General features: G+C 40.2%; 1 protein-coding gene across 1 annotated transcript in view; it reads right to left on the bottom strand.

The window, feature by feature from the left end:
- Positions 1 to 393: 393 nt before the first annotated feature.
- The window catches only part of si:dkey-251i10.3 (uncharacterized protein LOC553498 homolog), a 56,146-nt gene continuing 34,455 nt past the window's right edge, over positions 394 to 22,084 (bottom strand). The window contains exons 10-14 of the mRNA XM_060832262.1: positions 19,976 to 20,053; positions 16,045 to 16,917; positions 9,616 to 9,806; positions 5,813 to 5,912; positions 394 to 1,589 (exon numbers count right to left, since the gene is read on the bottom strand). Coding sequence (XP_060688245.1) covers positions 1,332 to 1,589; positions 5,813 to 5,912; positions 9,616 to 9,806; positions 16,045 to 16,917; positions 19,976 to 20,053 — 1,500 coding nt within the window. The 3' untranslated portion in view covers positions 394 to 1,331. The remainder of the gene's footprint in view (positions 1,590 to 5,812; positions 5,913 to 9,615; positions 9,807 to 16,044; positions 16,918 to 19,975; positions 20,054 to 22,084) is intronic.

Here is a 22,084-nt window from a genome sequence, read left to right on the forward strand (position 1 = left end):
AACATTCTGTACCGATGATTACACAGGTGGAACATCTTTTTGGCAAAAGGCCAGAGGCAATGTTCCTGATGTGGATCACAATCCCCCCCTAAATCAAGTGTACCACAACACTGTAAATGAATCGCTTTTAGCTTTTAACCCTTTTATTTTCTATACTACAGGTACCACCCCTCCTGCTGAGCTCCTCCTCACTTAGACCACTGTTACTGTTCCTGAATTATTAAGGTGAAACTATTTGGTGCAATAAAGCACCAAGTTCTGTAGGGGGTGCTACTGCCACACAATGAAAAATCATAGTTTGAATTAAATGGATTACAAAACCAACAGAGGGCACTTCACAACTCTTCAATTCGAAAGCTATATTTAAACAAAAAAGTATTTCACATGACTGGCTTTCATCAGCAATAGTATTTAATTTCTGTTCACTATTATAACATCCAGTTGTGTAAAAATAATAGATAACATCCCATTCTTAACAAAGTTTAATTATATATCCGTAATTCTAACTGCTCAAAGCTACTCAGAGCAGACCTTAGTTCATGTTATTTGACCCATTAAACCGGATGATTGTTATCAACACTCTCGTTATTCCTCCTTTTCTGCAGTATATATACACACTGAGATATAGTTCTACCGGATTCACTCACCTTTTTGTTTCCGAGCCCATTTCTCACTTGTACTCTCACTCTTCCCCAATTCTCAGGGGAAATTCAAGTATGGGACCAATTTAGACTCACTTCAGTTTAAATCCACTAACAGTGACTGAGATTTCATATTATTAAAAGACATTTGTAAAATACGTCAACTGTGTAATGATAGGGAAACATTTCATGAAAGGGGAAGAAGTGGTCATTAAAAACCACACCTCTCCATCTCTATTCTTGGTATGGTAGGAGGTACACATTGTAACATTGCAGTTTTATTGGGAGGAATATTGCTCTTTTTAGTACAAAATGTTATGCTTTATACTTTATGGATCTTCCGATCTATCCAGTAGTGTCTTAACATTCTCTGGTGTAGTACAGTCATGAGGCTCTTCTGCGATAATAGGGGCCATCACAAGTGAGCCTCCCCTGCATAATAAGATAAAGACTTTCCAAATGATAATTATAAAGCTGCTTTTATTGTGATGTGAGCTGACATGTTTCTATCTGTTCATTCATCATTCCACTAAAGATGACAGCTATAGGGCTATAGCACAATTTGCAGTAATGCCATGACAAAATTCTGGTCCGGTTGCTGGATTTAACTACACTCTGTAATGGAATGATAAAAATCCATGATCACCATCAGTTGGACACTCTAGAAATGACAGTAAGCAATAATGCTGTTCATCGGTGAGATGATGCATTCTGTATTTTTCTGTGTTTACGAGGGTTCCGTTTGACTTTTGATTTCATAGTTTTCTTCTTCTCTTGAAGCAAATCATCTTCAGAGATTGGTTCAATTATTGTGCCCATTTTTGTCACAACCTTTGGCAGCGTTAACTTCTGCACGACTTTCTCAGTATTCCATGTACTCCCAATAGGGACACAGATACTCTTTTCAAACTGATTCTGATGCGAGTATGGGAAAGGCAGTTCATTTACCTGCATCAAAACAAATAATTCAGTGTTTAGTACCAGACAAAATAATTTATACACTAATCACAAGGTGATGGAGTCTATTCTCATCAAGTAATTGATACATAAAGACTGTCAAAATAGAACTTAGCAAGGATTATATGCATTTTACTAAAATTACAGTCTTAGCTATTAACAGTTCAGACATGAAAACAGACAAACAGTAGACTACGTGGCTCATAAAGCATGTTTTGCCATTCAATGTAATCATGACTCTTTTTGGGTTTTAACTCCACTTTCTTGATCTCTCCACATTCCTCAGATCTCAGAGACCAAAATTTTGTTTCTCACATGCTTAAACATAACCTGTGACTGAGTATCTTGAACTCTACTTCAGAATTGTAAAGATCACACCCCTTTGAGCAAAGACATTTTTTCCTGTGTTTTGCACTGCTAAATAATCAACAACACATTCTAATAACATGACTACGTATTTTAGATTGTCCAGCCAGCAAAAACAACTAACTAATATCTATCCTGTCAAATCACTTCAGAATCTATGTTAAATCAGGTCACCTCATTCTTCCAAACTCCAGGCAGTATAAGCCTCTCTTAAGACACCTCTTTCAGCCTTAGGATTTATCTAGTGAAAACATAACATACCATACTGCCTCCAATGCAAGTATATCATCCCTTAAATATGGAGATCAAAACTAGACACAAATTTAAAGCCGGAGTAGACTATTTGGTGTTTACTCTACCATTCAATGTGATCATGGCTGATCATCTAGTTCAATGCCATACTCCTGCATTCTCCCCATATCCCTTGTTACCTTTACAACCTAAAAATATACCTCCTTCTTGACTGTATTCAGTGAGTTGGCCTCCACAACCTACAGTGGTAGAGCATTCCACAGGCTCTCCTCACAACTCACGTTTCTACTTTGTTTTGTGTTGTCAGCAAATTAATATGTTACAATCTGTGTTCACAGGCATTAAAGAACCAGAGTACAGATTTTTGGGGCACTCCTCCAATCACAGACTGCCACCTTAAGAATGACCTAATTACATTTAGTCTTTGCTTCTTGCCTGCTTTCCAAACACTAATTTTACTGACCAGTAAAAAATGGGTCTGCACAGATTAAAAATGTCTCAAGTACAATCTCAAGAAATAGTGATTATCAATTAGGTAATACAAAGTGATGATAGAAGAGATACATTGAGCTCAGCACTCGTATGGTAGGAAATACTGTCATTTCTTCAGTAACCATTGCTGAAAAGTGCATATGCTGATGTCAGGAACAGCATGATACCTTCGAAATGGACTGGTTTACCAACTTGTACTGATAAGACATGCATGAAGACTGCTCAATTGAGTGAGGAATCCAATGACAGAATGCAATGGAAGAGTCACTGACCAGTTCTTTAGAAACTGTTTATGATTATTTAAGAGCGTAACAGTGCACTGAGAAGGTCAAGAAAAGCAGAGATTTACAACACTTGACACATTTAGAGTCATAGAGATGTACGGCATGGAAACAGACCCTTCGGTCCAACCCTTCCATCCCGACCGGATATGCCAACTCAATCTAGTCCCACCTGGCAGCACTCGGACCATATTCTACCAAACACTTCCTATTCATATACCCATTAAAATGCCTTTTAATGTTGCAATTGTACCAGCCTCCACCACTTCCTTTGACAGCTCATTCCAAACACGTAACACCCTCTACATGAAAAGGTTGCCCCATAGGTCCCTTTTATAGCTTTCCCCTCTCACCTGAAATCTATGCCCTCTAGTTCTGGACTCCCCCCATCTCAGGGAAAAGACTGTCTATTTATCCTATCCACGCCCCTCAATTTTGTAAACCTCAGCCTCCGACGCTCCAGGGAAAACAGCCCCAGCCGGTTCAGCCTTTCCCCAGAGCTCAAATCCTCCAATCCTGGCAACATCTTTGTAAATCTTTTCTGAACCCTTTCAAGTTCACAACGTCTTTCCGATAGGAAGGAGAACAGAACTGCACACAATATTCCAACCAATTCCTGTACAGCCACAACATGACCTCCCAACCCCTGTGCTCAATATTCTGACCAATAAAGGAAACATACCAAATGCCTTTTTCACTATCCTGTCTACCTGCGACTCTACTTTCAAGGAGCTATGAACCTGCACTCCAAGGTCTCTTTGTTCAGCAACACTCTCTAGGACCTTCCCATTAAGTGTATAAGTCCTGCTAAGATTTGCTTTCCCAAAATGCAGCACCTTGCATTTATCTGAATTGAACTCCATCTGCCACTTCTTAGCCAATCGGCCCATCTGATCAAGATCCTGTTGTAATCTGAGGTAACCTTCTTCACTGTCGACTACACCTTCAATTTTGGTGTCATCTGCAAACTTACTAACTATACCCCTTATCTCGCATTCAAATCATTTATGTAAATGATAAAAAGTAGAGGACCCAGCACCAATCCTTGTGATACACCACTGGTCACAGGCCTCCAGTTTGAAAAACAATCCTCCACCCCCCACCCCCCCCCCCCCCCCCGCCACCCCCCCTCCCCCCAGTCTTCCACCTTTGATCCAGTTCTATATCCAAATGGCTAGTTCTCCCTTTATTCCGAGAGATCTAACCTTGCAAACCAGTCTCCCATGGGGAACCTTGTCAAATGCCTTACTGAAGTCCATATAGATCACATCTACCACTCTGCCCTCATCAATCCTTTTTGCTACTTCTTCAAAAAACTCAATCAAGTTTGTCAGACATGATTTCCCACGCACAAAGCCATGTTGACTATCCCTAATCAGTCCTTGCCTTTCCATATACACGTTCATCCCGTCCGTCAGGAATCACTCCAACGACTTGCCCACTACCAACGTCAGGCTGACTGTTCTATAGTATCCTGGCTTGTCCTTACTACCCTTCTTAAAGAGTGGCACAATGTTAGCCAACCTCCTGTCTTCCGGCACCTCACCTGTGACTATCGATGATACAAATATCTTAGCAAGAGGCCCAGCAATAGTTTAAAAGAATACTGTAAAAAAATCTGGAGCTTCCTTCCATTTTGAATTTACCTATTATTCACAAATGGCAGTGAAGGATCAATGACAACACTCTTATGAAGGTGTAAAACAATGAGACTAATTCTGTGCACCCTCATCACATGCTCCACTTCAGAACTGAGGGCTGGCACAGAGAACTATCACTCTTTGAGAAAACTATAGCAGAGATTCAAATGAACAATAGGACTCTTCAAGCTTAATTTGCTGCATTTTCTTGAAAAATCTTTTTAGCGGTGTAATACAGGATGCGAATTCAAAAAAAATCTTAAGTAGCCCATGTAGGAATGTAAGAACCGCAAGTAAAATCTACGTAAAGTCAGTGCTACAGAATTTGACAGCATAGTCGGAGGCCTAGATCTGTGCCTGTTCACTAATCTATCCAGTTTGCTGGAAATGATGGCTTTTTTTTCTCATACACGACTGTATTTTCCATTCTCTTTTCAATTATTAATTTGCTTGTTTTGAAAGCTTTTGTAGATTCTGCTTCTATTATCTTTGACAAGGCAATATATTAATAACATATTTAACTTTCAACATTTTTGGACATCCTACAGTGCTTCAAGGGAGCACTAAAGCAAAATGTGACACTAGGCCAAATAACAAGACATTTAGCAGATCAACAAAAGCTTGACAACAAATCAGTTTTAAAAGGTGGAAAGCAAAGGAGAGTGGAGAGTTTTAAAAAGGCAATTTCAGAGATTAGGAATTCAACTGCTAAACTGAATTCCCAATTAATGACAAAACAATTAAAATCAGATATACTGCAGTGACTAGAATGAGACAGCGTAAAAATGTCAATGAGCTATAGGGCTGGAGGAAATTACAGAAATAGGATGGGCTGGGAGCAAGGAGAGATTTTAAACAAGAATGGGAATTTTAACGAGGAGCCAAGGAGGTTCAGCGAGTACTGGGGTGGGCCGTGAACTGGATTTATCGCAAATTATAGGTTAAGATTCTCTGCATCACACCACTGTTGCTCAATATTTCTTCCCTCCCCACCCAAATCAACTGTAATCAATACTGACAGTAACCTCAAAATTATGGGCTCCAGTTATTAATTTACTAGCAAAAATAGATTTCCTGAATTGACTGTCAAAGTTTTCAAGTTTGAATGCCATACTTATTTATTCCATGAAATGGACTGTATATTTATCAAATCTTGAGAATAAGAGTGCAAATTCCCCCTCACTTGGTGTGCTGCAACTCCAATGTCTCGCTTCTCATTGATTATAACATTCGGTAAATGTTGATCCTTCCTGGGTGGAGGTGGAGCAGCTTTAATGCGGAACCTAGAGAAGCAACAGCGAGAGTACAATCAGAGCGAGGCAAGATGATGTTACCCACAGATACCACCCCCACTCCCCCAAAAAAACAAATACATTTACCAAATATTCTGTTTCAATTTTAGATTTGTTCAAATATGGAAATACCATTTTGTTTTGATGCTCTCGCAGATACTGTTCTAAATCACATAATCATCATGCCACACCATAGAAAACAAAGTAACTGGTTTCAATCTTCCCTGTTCAATAATTTCAGAATTTTGAACACCTCAATCACACTTCCTTCTATTGGAAGGAAGACAGACAAAAGAATTTGAATTGTTTCTACATTTGCATTCCCTCATTCCAAACAGCTTAGGAGTGAATCCATACTATAGATTCAATTATTTCAATTCTACTTCTACTCTGTAACCCAAAACTACCCACAGTACTATATTTACGATCTTACATTCTATACCTTTTGCCATAAAGGCCAGTATTGGCCAATCTTTATTGTCTTACGCACTTGAGCAACTGCTTTCAAACGTCTAATTTTGAGAATTTCGGAACCCTCAAAATATGCTTTTACACATTCAAAGCATCATTTTCATCTATTTTTAAAAAGAACAATTACTAACACTCTTCGTTTTTCTTTTACTTCTCAAAATATTTAGTACCATTTCCACTTTAACATCCTTTGCAATTATGGATAACATTTGCTTAAGCTAACAAAAAAAATTATTTTGGATACTGGAAATTATAAAATAAAAACAGATGCTGGGAAAATGCGTATCAGACAGCAATATAATAGGAAGAAATCAAAACAGAAATGATAAAGTTTTTAAACTAGTGGAAGGGATGGGGCAGGGAAAACAAAGATGAATTGCGATGGGTGAAGAGAAGGAAAATGAAATAAAAATATTTCACTAACAGAAAAAAAAAGTCATGACAGGTATAATCAAAAGTCATATCCAAATTGCTACATTAAAAAAAAAATCTGTATACCACGAAGAGATTAAGAAAGAACTCATTGTTGTGGTTCTGTTCGCCGAGCTGGAAGTTTTTGTTGCAAACGTTTCGTCCCCTGGCTAGGCGACATCATCAATGCTCTGGAGCCTCCTGCGAAGCGCTTCTTTGATGTTTCTTCCGGTATTTATAGTGGTCTGTCCTTGCCGCTTCCGGGTGTCAGTTTCAGCTGTCCGCTGTAGTGGTTGATACCATCACCTACCAAATGAAGGATTCTGACCCCACACCACAACTCACCAATAGAATAAATAACACACTAAGGAATCTACAAAAAAACGGACAGATAACCAAAGCTGACCTACAAAGAATGAAACCGGAAAGCAACAACACCCCCAGATTCTATAGACTACCCAATGTACACAAACCAGACATCCCACTCAGACCCATAGTATCACTACCAGGGACACCAGCATACAAACTGGCCAAAGAACTACAACAGAAACTGAAACACCTGGTCAGCGGATCCAAACACTCCATACAATCAACACAGGAATTCTTGGACGCCATCAGGAATACACACATAGACAAAGAAGAAACCATGATCTCATTCGACGTGACGGCACTGTTCACTTCGATTGACAAAACCCTAGCCAGAGAAACAATAGCCAACCTACTGGACATACATAACAGAAAACAGGAGGCGGAACCTATCAACAAAGACGGCATACTTAAACTACTGGACTTGTGCCTCACTACACACTTTACATTCAACAATCAGACATACGAACAAATCAACGGAACATCCATGGGATCACCAATCTCGGGACTCATAGCAGAGGCAGTTATGCAAAGGTTAGAACAAACAGCCCTACCACAAATTCAACCCAAACTCTGGGTCAGATATGTCGATGACACGTTTGTAATCATCAAAAACACCGAAATAGAAAAAACACACCGGATCATCAACGCCACACTCACAGGAATCCGATTCACGAGAGAAGAAGAAAAGGATAGCCAACTCCCATTCCTAGACGAGAACACCGAACGGAGAATTCACCACAAGGGTACACAGGAAAACAACACACACAGACCAAGTCCTAAACTATGAAAGTAACCACCCCAATAAACACAAACGAAGCTGCATCAGGACACTATTCAAAAGAGCCACAACACACTGCAGTACACCAGAACTGCGAAAAGAGGAAGAGGAACACCTATACAAGGTATTCGCCAAAAACGGATACCCGCGCAACTTTATCAACAGATGCCTAAGAGATAGACCACGGAACAAGGACATGCCACAACCAAAAGGACTAGCCACACTACCATACATCAGGAGCGTTTCAGAACTGACAGCCAGACTACTGCGACCCTTAGGACTCATAACGGCACACAAACCAACAGCCACGCTCAGACAACAACTTACTAGAACAAAGGACCCGATACCCAACATGAGCAAAACTAATGTAGTTTACAAAATACCATGGAAGGACTGCACAAAACACCATATAGGACAAACAGGAAGACAGCTAACAATCCGCATACATGAACATCAACTAGCCACGAAACGACACGACCAGCTATCCCTAGAAGCCACACACTCAGACAACAAGCAACATGAATTCAACTGGGAAAACACTACTATAATAGGGCAAGCCAGACAGAGAACAGCCAGGGAATTTCTAGAGGCATGGCATTCATCCACAAACTCCATCAACAAAAACATCGACCTGGACCCAATATACCAACCACTACAGCAGACAGCTGAAACTGACACCCGGAAGCGGCAAGGACAGACCACTATAAATACCGGAAGAAACATCAAAGAAGTGCTTCGCAGGAGGCTCCAGAGCACTGATGATGTCGCCTAGCCAGGGGACGAAACATTTGCAACAAAAACTTCCAGCTCGGCGAACAGAACCACAACAACGAGCACCCGAGCTACAAATCTTCGCACAAACCTTGAAAGCACTCATATTAGACTGAAAATGCAAAACAAAAAAAAACAAGATGGAGGCCAAGATATGGTCTAAAATCAGTGTTTGATTGCAAGTCTACATAATTCAGACACTGATCTAAAAGAACTTGATAAAATATTTGAAGCACTTGACACATCTCCAAAATCACTGTTTGCAGCTTCTAACTTTTTTCTCTTCATCCACATGGTTTGAAATTAATTTGGAGATACACCAAAACTTTCCTCAACACAGGCCTGTAATCACCTCAGGAAATACTGTTTTACATAGTCATTCTCAACATTTTCCTAATTTCTGTGCAGTATCTGCAAATCTTAGCCCATTTCTAGATTCCGATCCTAATTCTTGATAGATAGGGCAAGGTACTCTAAGAAAATTATGCAATAATTGGATAAAAATATTGTAATTAGTAAGTTGAGAAGAACAAATCAGAAATGCTGCAGTGATGTCCATCCATTTGACACTATAGTTTCTTTCCTATTTGGTTTTCAAGAGCTTTGAAAATGCCAGTCTTTTGGTTGCAAATGAACATCTTCCACAGCATCATTAAAACTGCTGGTGGCCGTGGAGGTAGGTCTACCCAATATTGATTTCCTCATACTATCTTTACTCTTTTTTTTCATGGTTATTGAATCAAATCACTTTTAAAAGATATCAACTGACTTAGAATTAATATTGGTTGCAACTGGAGTGAACATTGAATATTTCATCAGACAAAGGCTAAAATTTATATTGTAATTAACCAGCAGCGAACCGTCCACAGCATGATCACTTCCCAAAGGACCTACCTTTTTCTTTTCTTTGCACTTGGTCGGATACCTTGACCTCCCCACTCACCCCACCCCGGTAAGGTTAAGTCAATGTCTTTCGGTTTGCTAGCATCAACATGCTTCTGTTTATCTTTTACGAAATCATCAATGACATCATCTGATGCAAAGGCCTCCTGAATGACCATGCGCTGGTCTTCATATTCTTCATTCTAATAAAGAAGTTGAAAATTATGTCAACAGAGGGTCAATGTAATTTTTAAATAGATGTTCTATTTACCAATCATGTTTTATACCTCAATTTGAAGTGCACTATTAAGTAATTCAACATGCAATATTTTAATTATGTATGTTGCTGTTATTTGTCAAAGTTACTCATTGATTTCTTGTTGAGAGTCATAATCTCCATCATTTTGCTCCTGGATCATTCTCAGCGATACTGAAACAACTACAAGACTGCTCACAAAGTTCTAAGTCTAATTTTAGTTGTGCACATAGAAGCAAGAGACTTCTCAAACATCCAAATCTTTGCTGAAAAGAAAACTTTCAGCTAGATAGTGTAACATGACTCCTTCATAGTTTGTAACAATCTTGCTTACTGTGTTTCAGCCTCTGTTGCCATTTCTAGGTGCCCTTGAAAAGGTTGTGGTGAGCTGCATTATTGACCACTGCCAGCCATCTGAGGTAGGTCTACCATTGACACTGGTAAGGAGGGAGTTGCAGGATTTTGACCAACACTGAAGGAACTCCCAAGATGGTGAGTGGCTTGGAGAGGAACTTGCAGCTGGCAGTGTTCCCACATATCTGCTGCCTTAGTTCTGCGTGATAGTGGTCATGGTTTTGGAAAGTGTTGTCTATGAAGCCTTGGTGAACTTCTGCAGTGCACAGATAGTATACACTTACTGCTACTGAAAATCAGTGGTGGGGAGACTGAATGTCTGTGGATGTGGTGACAACTAATTGGACTGCTTTTGTGCTGGATCATGTCAAGCTGGAGTGTTTTTGGATTTGCACTGATCCAGCAAGTGGAGAATATTCCAGTACACTCCAGATTTGTGCCTTAAAGGTGGTGGGGATAGACTTTGGAGAGTGAGCAGGTGAGTTACTCCCTTCAAGATTCCTAGCTTTGGACCTGCTCTTGTAGCCACTGTATTTATATGGCTAGTTGGGTTTCTGGTCAATGTTCATTGACCAGAATGTTGATAAGGGATTCAGTGATGGTAGCGTTATTGAATGTCAAGGGGCAATCGTTAAAATTCAGTCTTGTGGGAGATGGTCACTACCTGACACTTGTGTGGCATGAATGCTATTGGGTCAGGTCTGCCCAATTGGGATATAGAGCAGGTCTTGCTTCATTTGGACATGGACGTCAGTACTGAGGAGTTGCAAATGAAGCTGAACATTGTTCACTTAGATTGATCACCACTACCTTCCAATGATTGGATTAGATTAGATTAGATTAGATTCTCTACAATATGGAAACTGGCCCTTCGGCCTAACAAGTCCATACCGACCCTCCGAAGAGTAACCCACCTAGACCCACACCCCTACCCTGTATTTACCCCTGACTAATGTACCTAACACTATAGGCAATTTAACATGGCCAATTCACCTAACCTGCACATCTTTGGACTGAGACACAAAACCGGAGCACCCAGAGGAAACCTATGCAGACATGGGGGAGAATGTGCAAACTCCACGCAGACAGTTGTCTGAGGGAGGGGGGGGGGGGGTCGAAGCCAGGCCCCTTATGCTGTGAGGCAGCAGTGCTAACCATTGAGCCACTGTGCCGCCCACTGGTCAGAAGACTAGTGACATAGCAGCCATGGAAGGATCTCACTCACAGGAATTCCATTAGAGATGCTCTGGATCTAAGGTGACTGACTTGTAACAACCACAACCATCTTTTCCCTTATGCTAGACATGACTCCGTACACTGATCACCCCTTGATTCCCACGGACTCTAGTTTTGCCAGGGCTCCTTGATGCCAAACTCAGACATTGATGACAATGGCAAACATTCATCATCCCTCTGGGATTCACTTCATGTTCACATTTGAACTAAGGTTCTACTGAAGTCAGGAGTTGAGTCGCTCTAGTGGAACCAAAACTGTGCATCAGTGAGCACTGCTTGACTGCACAGGTGATGCCCCCACTTTACTGATATCTGAGAGTAGGCACTGTGTGGTGATTGACCATCTCACCATCAAGCCAGCAGATAAAGGGGGCGCAGTGGTAGTCTGGCGCACTGATCTCTACACCTCTGAAGCCAAATGCCAACTCGAGGACACCTCTTCCTATCGCCCTCTCGACCATGACCCCACCTCCATCACCAAACCATCATCTCCCAGACCATACAGAACCTCATCACCTCAGGAGATCTCCCACCCACAGCTTCCAACCTTATAGTCCGGGAACCCCGCATTGCCCGATTCTACCTCCTTCCCAAGATCCACAAGCCTGACCACCCTGGCCGACCCATTGTGCTCCTGCTCCACTGAACCCATCTCTACCTACCTTGACACTGTCCTATCCCCCCTAGTCCAGGAGCTCCCCACGTACATTCGAGATACCACCCACGCCCTCCACCTCCTCCAAGACTTCCGTTACACTGGCCCTCAATGTCTCATCTTCACCATGGATATCCAATTCCTCTATACCTCCATCTGCCACGACCAAGGCCTCCAAGACCTCCTTTTATTTCCTCTCCCGACGTCCCCAACAGTACCCTTCCACCAACACTCTCATTCGTTTGGCCGAACTGGTCCTCACCCTTAACAATTTCTCCTTCGAACCCTCCCACTTCCTCCAGACCAAAGGGGTAGCCATGGGCACACGTATGGGCCCCAGCTATGCCTGTCTCTTTGTTGGCTACATAGAACAGGCGATCTTCCGTAATTATACCGGCACCACTTCCCACCTCTTCCTCCACTACATTTATGACTGCATTGGTGCCACCTCATGCTCCCACGAGGAGGTTGAGCAATTCATCAACGTCACCAACGCATTCCACCCTGACCTTAAATTTACCTGGACCAACTCTGACACCTCCCTCCCCTTCCTGGACCTCTCCATCTCCATTAATGACGACCAACTTGACACTGACATTTTTTATAAACCCACCAACTCCCACAGCTACCTGAATTACACCTCTTCCCACCCTACCTCTTGCAAAAATGCCATCCCTTATTCCCAATTCCTCTGCCTCCGCTGTATCTGCTCTCAGGAGGATCAGTTCCACCACAGAACACACCAGATGGCCTCCTTCTTTAGAGACCAGAATTGCCCTTCCCATGTGGTTAAAGATGCCCTCCAACGCATCTCGTCCTCATCCCGCACCTCTGCCCTCAGACCCCACCCCTCCAACCGTAACAAGGACAGAACGTGCCTGGTGCTCACCCTACCAACCTTCGCACAAACCAAATCATCTGCCAATATTTCCGCCACCTCCAAAAAGACCCCACCACCAGGGATATATTTCCCTCCCCACCCCTTTCCGCCTTCCGCAAAAACCGTTCCCTCCGTGACTACCTGGTCAGGTCCATGCCCTCCAACAACCCACCCTCCCAACCTGGCACCTTCCCCTGCCACCGCAGGAACTGTAAAACCTGTGCCCACACCTTCTCCCTCACCTCTATCCAAGGTCCTAAAGGAGCCTTCCACATCCATCAAAGTTTTACCTGAACATCCACTAATATCATTTATTGCATCCGTTGAACCCGATGCGGTCTCCTCTACATTGGGGAGACTGGATGCCTCCTAGGAGAGCACTTTAGGGAACATCTCTGGGACACCCGCACAATCAACCACACCGCCCTACGGCCCAACATTTCAACTCCCCCTCCCACTCTGCCGAGGACATAGAGATCCTGGGCCTCCTTAACCACTGCTCCCTCACCACCAGACACCTGGAGGAAGAACGCCTCATCTTCCGCCTCGGAACACTTCAACCCCAGGGCATCAATGTGGACTTCACCAGTTTCCTCATTTCCCCTTCCCCCACCTCATCCTAGTTCCAAACTTCCAACTCAGCACTGTCCCCATGACCTGTCCGACCTGCCTATCTTCTTTTCCATTTATCCACTGCACCCTCCTCCCTGACTTATCACTTTCATCCCACCCCCCCACTCACCTATTGTGCTCTATGCTACTTTCTCCCCACCCCCACCCTCCTCTAGCTTATCTCTCCACACTTCAGGCTCTCCACCGTTATTCCTGATGAAGGGCTTTTGCCCGAAACGTCGATTTTGCTGCTCCTCGGATGCTGCCTGACCTGCTGTGCTCTTCCAGCACCACTGATCCAGAATCTAGTTTCCAGCATCTGCAGTCATTGTTTTTACTTTGGTGATTGACCAGATCAGTTTTTATGTTTTTTCTGTTACAAAGCATTAATATGCCTATGAATTCAGTCACAATTTCTCCAGAAATTCTAATTAAAATAATTGAATTAGAATTGTTGGATTGGTTCAAATTTAGTTTACTGTTATAATAATTATGGATTACCATAACAGAAAGAATAAGGGGACAAGTTTGGTCAGGTCATTTCTTATTATTTGGTTACCCCAAAATCATCTTTCTACATTCATTTTTAATTAAGCTCAATGATGGCAACTGAAATGCTCACAAAGTACTCACTTGAATTGTACATATTCTTCCATGACAAATTGAAAGCCTTACAGAACACAAAAAGTGCCTTGGAGACTACCGACTGCAACTTTAGGGACTGGGCTGCACAGAGAGGTAAGGTTTGTATGAAGAAAGTTCCCAACATTAATTTTTTTTAACGCCAAGTTAGCGCTTTTATTTCATCCTTCATTCCATAACTCCTTTTGTTTCATGACAAGATGCTGGTTACACACTGTAGAGATTCTAAAAATAAATGGGTGGCACAGGGGCTCAGTGGTCAGCATTGCTGTCTCACAGGGCCAGGGACTCATGATTGATTCCTTCGGCAATTGTCTGTGTGGAGTTTGCACATTCTCAGTGTCTGTATGGGTTTCCTCCCACTGTCGAAAGATGCGCAGGTTAGGGATATTTGCCATGCTAAATTTTCCAGGGTTTGCAGATTAGCCGTGGGAAATGTAGGGTTACAATGATGGGTGGATCTAGGTGGGATGCTCTTAGGATGGTTGGTGTAGACCCTATGGGCCGAATGGCCTACTTCCACACTATAGGGATTTTGTGAGTCTAAATGAATACAGCACCAAAGTACTATGTTACCTACAAATGCCATATTACAAGACAGGTTAAAACAATTTAACATATTTTGGTGTTTAAAATTTCTTGGAATTTTATAATTCTGAGGGTATCTTGGATAATAATTGAACTTGATTGGTTGAATGTTCAATGTAAAACTCACATGAGAATAACCAGTACAGTTACCCAAAACAAAAAGAGTAAAAATAGCACAAAGTCAGATAGAAACAGACCCACACAGCATCACATAAAACTTTCAATCAAATTCAAATTGATAGATAATTGTAGATTTAATTTGCCTTTATATACATACCAAATTGAGAGAAAATGGACCAATGCAGACATATCTAAAATTATTGGTCTTGTTACCCATAGCAAACAGATATGATAATGAGTGCTCAATGCCAAAGTAGTTTCCCAATGCCAAACAACCTTTATGACTGTAGCTGGCAGGGAAAGATGAGACAAATTACATGCTATATCTTGACAATCTTTTCAATACTAGAAAATAAATGGAAGTTAAACAATAAGCCAAAAACTTACGATAGGAGGTGATACAACTATTTTAATACAGCTACACAGTTGTTTCTCCTGTGAGGGTTCTGTTCCAACAAACGCCCGTGAATGAAGAAATTCATGTGCAGAGTTTGTTTAAGATAGGACTAAAAATTGCAGATGGGTGATTTTGGCCCATGAAAGTTGATTTTTGTTGTTATTTATTTTTGGATAGGCAAATTGGGATTTCACACACAGAGGATTGACTGCATTTCAAAACAGAAATCTATTGGGATGTTGTTTGCAGTACTGCAACAAAATACTAAAGTTAAAATGAATCTCTCTATTAACAGCAACAATATTATATTGGAAACAGGATTGCCCCAGTGCTTAAGTAGAATCACATCCAAATTTAACTATCATTTACACAATTAGAATGCGTCTTAATTTTCACAATGGTAGAAAATTTTTTAAACATTATGTTTCCAGGATTATTTTTATTAATGAAGCAGACTGATAAGATACAACAAAGTGCACCATTGCTCTAGCATTGTTAGTACTGACTCTGGATTAAGCTTAAAGGTAATGATTGGCCTGTTCCTGTAATGACCATTAGATTATTCGCCAAAACAAAACTGGAAAGTGACCAGTGAACTGAAGAATCAAAAAACAGGAACCAGAGATCCTTCTTATCTCTATCAATAATCAATTAGTTAACATATATTAAATTCAGGGAAATCTCATCACTAATTCTCTTACCTCCTCTTCTACTGCTGTAGGAACCAAAGGCATTTTAATGCTTTTGGATGTAACATTCAATACGTTCTTAGGATTGATGAGCTGGTTCATTCTACCTTCAGTTGTAGCATTTGGTTTATTTTCTGAATCGACTGCATCTCCACTGATCTGTGGTGTATCCAAGGCTGAGGCCTCATTAAGATCATGACATTCTTCCTGAATCAAAGTTTCCAAATCTTCCACTGTCCTTTTGCGCTCTAACTGTTCATCTAGTATGGGTTCTTCTGCTTTTTCTAGCATCTGCACATCCTCCTCACTTTTCTCAAGTGCCATTTTCTTATTTTTTCTTTGATACTTTTTAGGGTTTCTTGACATCGGATCAGATTTGTTCTCAATCAATTTCTGAAAAAGGTGATTAAACTCATTCACGTCTTCAAGATGCTGCTCTTTCTCACTTTCCTCAGGGACTGCCCCCCTTTCCTTGTCTTCATTATTTCTCACACTTTCCTCACCTTTGCTCTCATCTACAATAACAGATGATCCAGCCAGTTCACCATCACCTTCTTTACGAATTCTCCGCCGTTTCTCAAACTCTTGCAGCAATAACTCATCTTCAGAAAGGTTCTCCTCATCATCTGAGCCTTCATTCTCATCAATCTTTTCAGGAGCGACAATCTCAGTTTCTCGCGCTTCAAAACGCTTGGGATTGGCACTCAATTTTCCCAGCATCCAAGGATTTGCTACTGTATTCATCTCAGCGTCATTCACAAAATCTGGAACAGTCTCATCCCTGTTGTCCTCAGGTTCAACTTCATCCTCACTTTCTGATGGAGCTTGCACTTTTGTTGTGAGCCTTTTATTCTGCTCCAGTTGCTTCTGAATTGCACTGCGGGCCTAGGCAAAATAGACCAAATTAACAGAATAAGTTAAATTAAATCTGCTTTTGATTTCTTGGCGTAGGCCATACAGCTAACTGATGCACTTCAATTCCATTAAATAATAAGTTCATTTGCCAAACATAATTTGCAAATCAGGAATTTTGACAGCAGGTCTCAAAAATACAATCTTTAATAAAGTGTAAGAAATTCCCTGCACTTAGATAGGAGACCACTCAAACTTAACAATTCATTTTCGGCGCTAATCCACAACTTGTACTTCTATCAGTATGCACACTTTGTGAAATGCTCTAATTCATAACAAACTTGATTTCATCAACATACACATCCACTATTCTACTATCATGTGCCATCATCATGTACCAGTAAAAGCATCACTTTTAGTTAAAAGGAATGATTGATATTGCAAGGAAATGAGTCTATTGAAAGACAAATATACAATATTACACTTCTCAGAACAAGTAATATTTCTACTGAAATGGAAATTTATGCTGCAAATAAAAAATGGTTTTCCTAAACAGCTACAATGGTTGCAATAGAGGCCTTGACTTTGCACATTCAGCTAATTGAGCTGGGGTGAAATGGCTCCAGACAGGAAAAGAGTGCAGAGACAGTTAAGACTTGCCAGCTTCCTTCTCCTCTAAATAGTATTTAGATATTTCTGTCAATATTTGGTTTTCTGCAAGTTGCCACACAAAAGGCTAATGTATAAGATAAAGTCCCATTGGATTAAAGGAGCAGATCCCATGGGTATGAAAGAAAAAATAATTGCGATCTTATAGCCAGAAGGTTGGTCAATGACAGTGACTGTGCGATGATACTGAGTTCTGTCTAAATCCTTGAGGAAGAGCATTAGCATTTTTGCACTTGATTATAATTTGGATTAAGGCATTCAGGGAACAGGCATTTAAATTCCCCGATAAGTGATTTTGCTAAGGTTGGAAATACAGATGAGAATTAAAGACTCAGATTGGTCAGGTAGCATTTATTGATAACATCTACGATGATCCACAGACATACGACTAGGCTCATATATGCAAACATCTGATGTCTGTTGAATATGTGGAGGACCTAATAAGTTTCCAAAGTTCTTGACCTGCACCCCATATGGTTGGCATCAACTGATTAGACGGAAGGATCTGCTTCTGTGCTGGATGACTCTGTGAGCATATAATATTGGCCAAGAGTATTGTACATACTATTAGGACAATTCAATATTTATCTACAGACTTAAAAATGACTTTGGCTAGTCCTCATCTAGAATACAGTGGACAGTTTTAGTTTGCTCATATTGTAGGAGATGTTGTCTTGGTTCAGAGGAAGACGACAAGAATGAGGAAAATTTTAAAAGACTCTTGTTAATATTAGATTCCCTACAGTATGGAAACAGGCCATTTGGTCCAAAAAATCCACACCGAGCCTCCGAAGAGTAACCCACTCATACCCATTCCCCTACATTTACCCCTGACTAATGCATCTAACACTATGGGCAATCTAGCATGGCCAATTCACCTAACCTGCACATCTATGGATTGTGTGAGGAAACCCACACAGACATGAGAAGAACATTCAAACTCTACACAGACAATCACCAGAGGCAGGAATTGAACCCAGGTCCCTGGCGCTGTGAGGCAGCAATGCTAACTACTGAGCGACCGTGCTGCCCCAAAATGGCAGGATTACAGACCTGGGTCAAGATACTTAGAGAAAAACTTCAATTTTGGACAGATTTGATTAAAATAATTCGAAGACCAGACTTTGTGTGGATACGCTACTTGAATTAGACAAAATCATAAAGAGAGATTATGCATGATAGAGATGAACAGAAACAGGCTATAAGCCAGAAAAAAAAAGATTTGGTTTTGTCCTGATTCACTGACCTCTAGAACAGGTTTTCTGCTAGTCTAGGCAGTGTGAATTTGTTGCAACTCTGGATGAGTTCATCTAGATTGATTCCTAGCACAAAATGACTGGCTGAAGATGCAAAATGGCCTGATTGGACCTATACTCTGGATTTAGAATGACAGTTGATCCATTGTAACTTAAGATTTTAACAAGGTTGATATTTCAAGGTTGTTCCACTGCTTTAGAAATTACAAGTAGGGGACAAAGTGCCAGGATAAAGAGAGTGCCCCCTATGACTCTTAAGACTGACAGGAGGAGGAATTTATTCACTCAGCAGTTGTGAATCTTTGGAATGCTGCATCCCAAAATGTTGTGGATGTTACATCATTTAATACGTTTGAGGTGGAGATAGACTTCTGGACTCTAATAGAATCAAGGGGATTGGGCAGAAAATGCAATGTAAGTCAATGATCAGTCAATAGCTTACTGAATGACAAGATCAGATTTGAGGGGCTGATTGGCATACTCGTGTTCCTACTTCTTACAATCCTAACTAAGGAAGATATCACTGTGTAGAGTAGGGGAAATATTAGGTAATACGCTTTGTGATCACGGATCTGGAACTCATTTTGCTTTTGCTTGGTGGTGGTGGTGGTGGTGGTAGGGGGGGCAGGCGTTCACTGGAGGAGGAGGATAATTTTTAAAAATTCTTTCTTCACTAAAATTGATTTCCACTCTGGATTCATGCCATTTGAAGGTTGCAAGTCTGCAATTTTGTGTATTTCATAATGCAAGTTAACTGCAAGGCAAGGCTAGATTCTCTGCATGTGTATATAAAGTGATTCCAATGATCAACTACATTGTGTAATGCATAACATTTTATGAAGCCTGTAAAATTACAGCTCCAACATGCAAAAATATCAACCTTGAGGAGAGCTGAAACACTTACAAATTGAATTGGAATGTTGTAAAGCCACATACCTTGTTAGATCTGTTAAGAGTCAACAAATATCTTTTGTTGCAGAAAAATTTATGGGCATGGAGAAACTAGCTAAAAATTTGGAAAGAACCAAACATTACCACTGACCAAACTTGCACTTCCAGAAATTTCTGCTTTACTTACAAAGCCACACCTTAGCAGAAACATTAATGGATTAGCTAGATTGTGCAAGGCACAAGGCATTGCTATCAAGTACAGAAGAATACTCTACCTCAGTATCATATTTTGCCATGATAACCTTAGATTTGGCCCACTTTCCACTGTTTTGATGTCGAAGTGTCATTCGTTCCTATCAATGAGAAAAAAAACAACTGTGACAAAAATGCAGCTTTATAACAGATATATTCCTTGTAAATCGTAGACTGAGCACTATAAGTGTAGCGAATTTTCCATTTCACAGCTGAAGAGGAAATTCATAATGATTTCAGACAAGATCCTGAATTATTAATTCAAAAACATTGCGCTGGTATAAGCTTTTTAAGAGTCAAGCTATCCAAAGACTTCCATAACGTAAAAAGTTAACCTCAAACTACATGGTGCAACAAATTGCAACCCTCAAAGCAACTCAGTCAGTTGGTTTCTTCTCCAAATTCTCATGTTCCTCATTTATGTCAAAGGCTGATGGATTGTGTTTCTGAAATTAAACAATCTTTTTGCTGTGTCTTTGGATTTAATCACAAACCTTGATGAGCCAGTCTTTCTAAAACAAACATATTTTTATAGAAACAATGACGTGTTTTCTTGAATAAAGCTGAGTGAATGTTATGTTCATGATTTCGTAGGCAATTCTGAATGAATGCTGTGTCAGTGCCAAGCAGAAGCATGAATCTGTGTCAATGTGAAATATTATAAGCACATAAGCATCCCTGGTGTCATTATGTACCAGCAACCTTATGATCTGCCAATTACAGGTATCCTTGAGAGGTTGTATCTGATTATTTGTTTTCCTCCATACAAGAAAAATACACTAAAATATAGAAATGGTGAATTGTTTTAATGTTCTGCTACATAGCACAGAAATATATTAATTATTTTAATCACTTGCCCATGCTGTATAATTTCAATGAAGTACCAGTTGAAAGGATTCTGAACAGGAAGCATTGTGACCTGATAGCAGATTAAACTTCACTGGTCTCTGTACGGAAATTCCTGTATTTTTGAGACAGTTAGTTGATATTCATACTACCACTACAAATACTTAACAGAAGTCGTTCTGAATCCTTGCATAGCTTAGGAGATATGCAACATGCTCACTCTGAAACTATCCAATTAAAATCAAAATTCTACTCTGCCTCCCATCACTCTCTCTTCAACCTTCTAAGCCCAGGCAAATATTTTCTTTGCCTGCATGTGTTCTCTCTCTCTCTCTTCCTGCTTTGCTCCCTTTCCCATAGCTCATTCCTGTCTTAGTTCTTTGCCTCATTTCCACTTTCCACACATCTCTTCGTGTTAATGGTAGCTGTTCTTGTAAATTTCTTATAACTAAGCAATGCCATTATTCCAAGTTACCTGCTGCAAAATTTTACTGACCACTTGATTGCACAAAAGATTCTAAGTTAAATTACTACAAACTGTATGCTTGATGTGGTGGCTGAAATTAATGACAAATTATTTGAAAGGTAAACAAACACATTAATAAGTTTAATATCTGGTGCAACAATTTCAAAACCATCATTTGATAAGTAGTAAAATTCATTTATGAGCATTGATTTTTAAAGTTGTTATTGTTCCTGCTAAGTTACGTCAATCATCAACAGAATTTAATCTGAGAACGAATAAGAAAATTCCCTGTGCCATTAGCTACCATTAAAACAGGACGAATGAAACATTCCACAACTTCACACGTTTGATTAAATAAGAATGCCGAATATAATCAGGGTTTAACTATGACTTGACATTACTCTGATGAAGGGCTTATGCCTGAAACATTTAAATTTATATTTCATTATGTTCAACAAAAGAGAAATTCCAATAAGGAAGATTCAAGAAGGATGTATCATTTGTGGTTAACTAACCTTGTTAAAGTGTATATCAAATTCAAAGAAAAAGTGCACAACTCTAATGATGTGATAGGTCAGTAGATAGATTGTTTTTTTTAAAAAAAAAGCAAACAATGACTAAAAATTTATTAGGAGAGAAAGCCAGTTAGATTTTAAAAATAGATTGTAACAGCTTCCACAAGTATTCATAAAGGAAAAAGTGAAACAGAGTTCTCTAAAACAGAATGTGAGGAATTAGTAGAGAGAAAAAGGAAAATGGCAGTTTTGTTGCACAGATATCATGCCTCTCTATTCACTGTAAATACATTATTAACAACACA

This window comes from Hemiscyllium ocellatum, chromosome 11, assembly GCF_020745735.1.
Source record: "Hemiscyllium ocellatum isolate sHemOce1 chromosome 11, sHemOce1.pat.X.cur, whole genome shotgun sequence".
In the NCBI taxonomy this organism is placed as follows: domain Eukaryota; kingdom Metazoa; phylum Chordata; class Chondrichthyes; order Orectolobiformes; family Hemiscylliidae; genus Hemiscyllium; species Hemiscyllium ocellatum.